Source organism: Lathyrus oleraceus, chromosome 4, assembly GCF_024323335.1.
Source record: "Lathyrus oleraceus cultivar Zhongwan6 chromosome 4, CAAS_Psat_ZW6_1.0, whole genome shotgun sequence".
Classification (NCBI taxonomy): Eukaryota; Viridiplantae; Streptophyta; class Magnoliopsida; order Fabales; family Fabaceae; genus Lathyrus; species Lathyrus oleraceus.
The window spans coordinates 157,697,864-157,699,776 of record NC_066582.1 but is presented as its reverse complement, the minus strand read 5'-3'; the positions used below and the strand labels follow the sequence as shown (position 1 = coordinate 157,699,776).

The 1,913-nt window shown below is 34.1% G+C and overlaps 1 protein-coding gene across 1 annotated transcript; it reads left to right on the top strand.

Moving 5' to 3' along the window:
- Positions 1–953: 953 nt before the first annotated feature.
- Positions 954–1,484, top strand: LOC127136496 (uncharacterized). Its single transcript, XM_051063044.1, has one exon. It carries the CDS (start codon positions 954–956, stop codon positions 1,482–1,484), a length of 531 nt encoding a protein of 176 aa, XP_050919001.1.
- The last annotated feature ends 429 nt before the right edge of the window (positions 1,485–1,913 follow it).

Sequence of the window (1,913 nt, the reverse complement as noted above, 5' to 3'; positions counted from 1 at the left end):
CAAATAATTTCAATAAATCAAAAAACAGGGGTGTTATAGAATACATTGAAAACCTGATTTTTTTTTCTTCCTATATTTAGGAGATACGTCTTCGGGCGCACTTAATACATACATAAAAGGTGTGGCGAGTGAGCCACACTCCGTTCATACCAAAAACTAATTACGAGATGCATCTCCAAAATCACTATTGTATGGTGTTTTTAAAACACACATAAAAGAGTGTGGCAAGTGAGGCACACCCAGTTTATGCCATAAACGAATGTGTTTGAAATTGATTGAGCGAGTTTAATCAAATAAGTGAAAATTCCAGAGATGCATCTCCGGAAATGTCAAGCGGGAAAATAAATAAAAAAACACCCTTCCATGTTCTTCTTCTTCATGATCAAACACCACTATTATATCAAAACCCTTAAAAAACTCATTCCATTCTCAATCAACATTTGCACTCCAAAATAACGCATTTGTGTGTTATTACATCAAAAGGAGGAAAAGAAGTTGCAATTTAAGGTAAAAAACATGTTTTTTCTTCAACATTGTTTGCATTAATCTGTTTTCCAGCTGAAAAAATGAATGTTGAATCCGGAGATGCATCTCCACTTAATGTTTCATGTGTTTCGGATATGCATCTCCAGAATTGTTTGAAAGTTAAATTTGAATATTAAAGATGTTTTTCTATTATGCTTGGCTGTAGATATGGTGCACCATGATACTTTCTCGAAAGTTATTGCGTATGTGTATGTTAAACCAATTGAAGTGAAAGGTGATGTTAAATCGGGTGATGTCGAAGACATTGTTAAACTAGTTGATGTCGGGTGGGTGATAAACTGGTTGTTGTCGAAGTAAATGTTCGTGAACAATTTACTACTAACAAGAGTTTGTTAAGCATGAACATATACTTCAATCGATCCGCACAGAGGCCACCAAACTTAGGTTCACTGTTGTAATCAGGAGGTATGTATGATAATGATTCTGATAGAAGACATGCACCTGTAACAATGAGAGACGAAAGAAGTCGCTTGTATCAAGTTATTATGGTTTATGGTATACATAATCATTACTTGTGTCACAAGTTATTCGGTCAGACCATTATATGTCTCCTTAATCTTGAGGAGAAGAAACTTATTTCTGACACGACATTGAATATGGTGCCGTCCAAAAATATACTTAAAATGTTGAAACAGAAAATACCTCAAAATGTCTCAAATATTAAGCAAATATACAATATTTGTGCCATAAACAACAAGACGATAAGAGGACAGAGAACTGAAACGCAACAACTATTGAAGCTTCTGGATGATAAACATTGTGCTTCTATGTACAAAGTGTGTGAGGATGAAGTCACTGCTCGAGATATATTTTGTACTCTTCATGATTTCATCAAGTTGTTCAATGCATTTTCCACTATGCTTATAATTGATTCAACATACAAAGCAAACATGTATATACTTCCACTTCCTCAAATTGTTGGTGTTACTTCGATATAAATGACTTTTTAGTGGCTTTTGCATTCTTGGAAAGAGAAAAAATGGACAACGTAACATGAGATTTGGAAGTTCCCAAGACTACGTTGAAGGACCGAGAAAATATGTCCAAGGTCATTGTAACTGATCGCGATACCTCACTGAAGAATTTGGTTGCAAAGGTATTCTCTATATCCTATGCATTAATTTGTAGGTATCACATAACCAAAAGTGTGTGAAGCAAACTTAAACCTACAATAGAGACTAAGCATATCAAGAGTGAAGATGAGAAAATGGTCAAAGCTAGTGTAGTAGCGAAAATTATAATTGATGTCTGAAATGGTGTTATAAATTCTTCAAAGAAAGAGTTCAAATATTTCATATTCTTAAGGTGAAGAATGTTTATATTGATTATCTAGCAAAACACGGGATTGATAATGATGCAGTGTATTA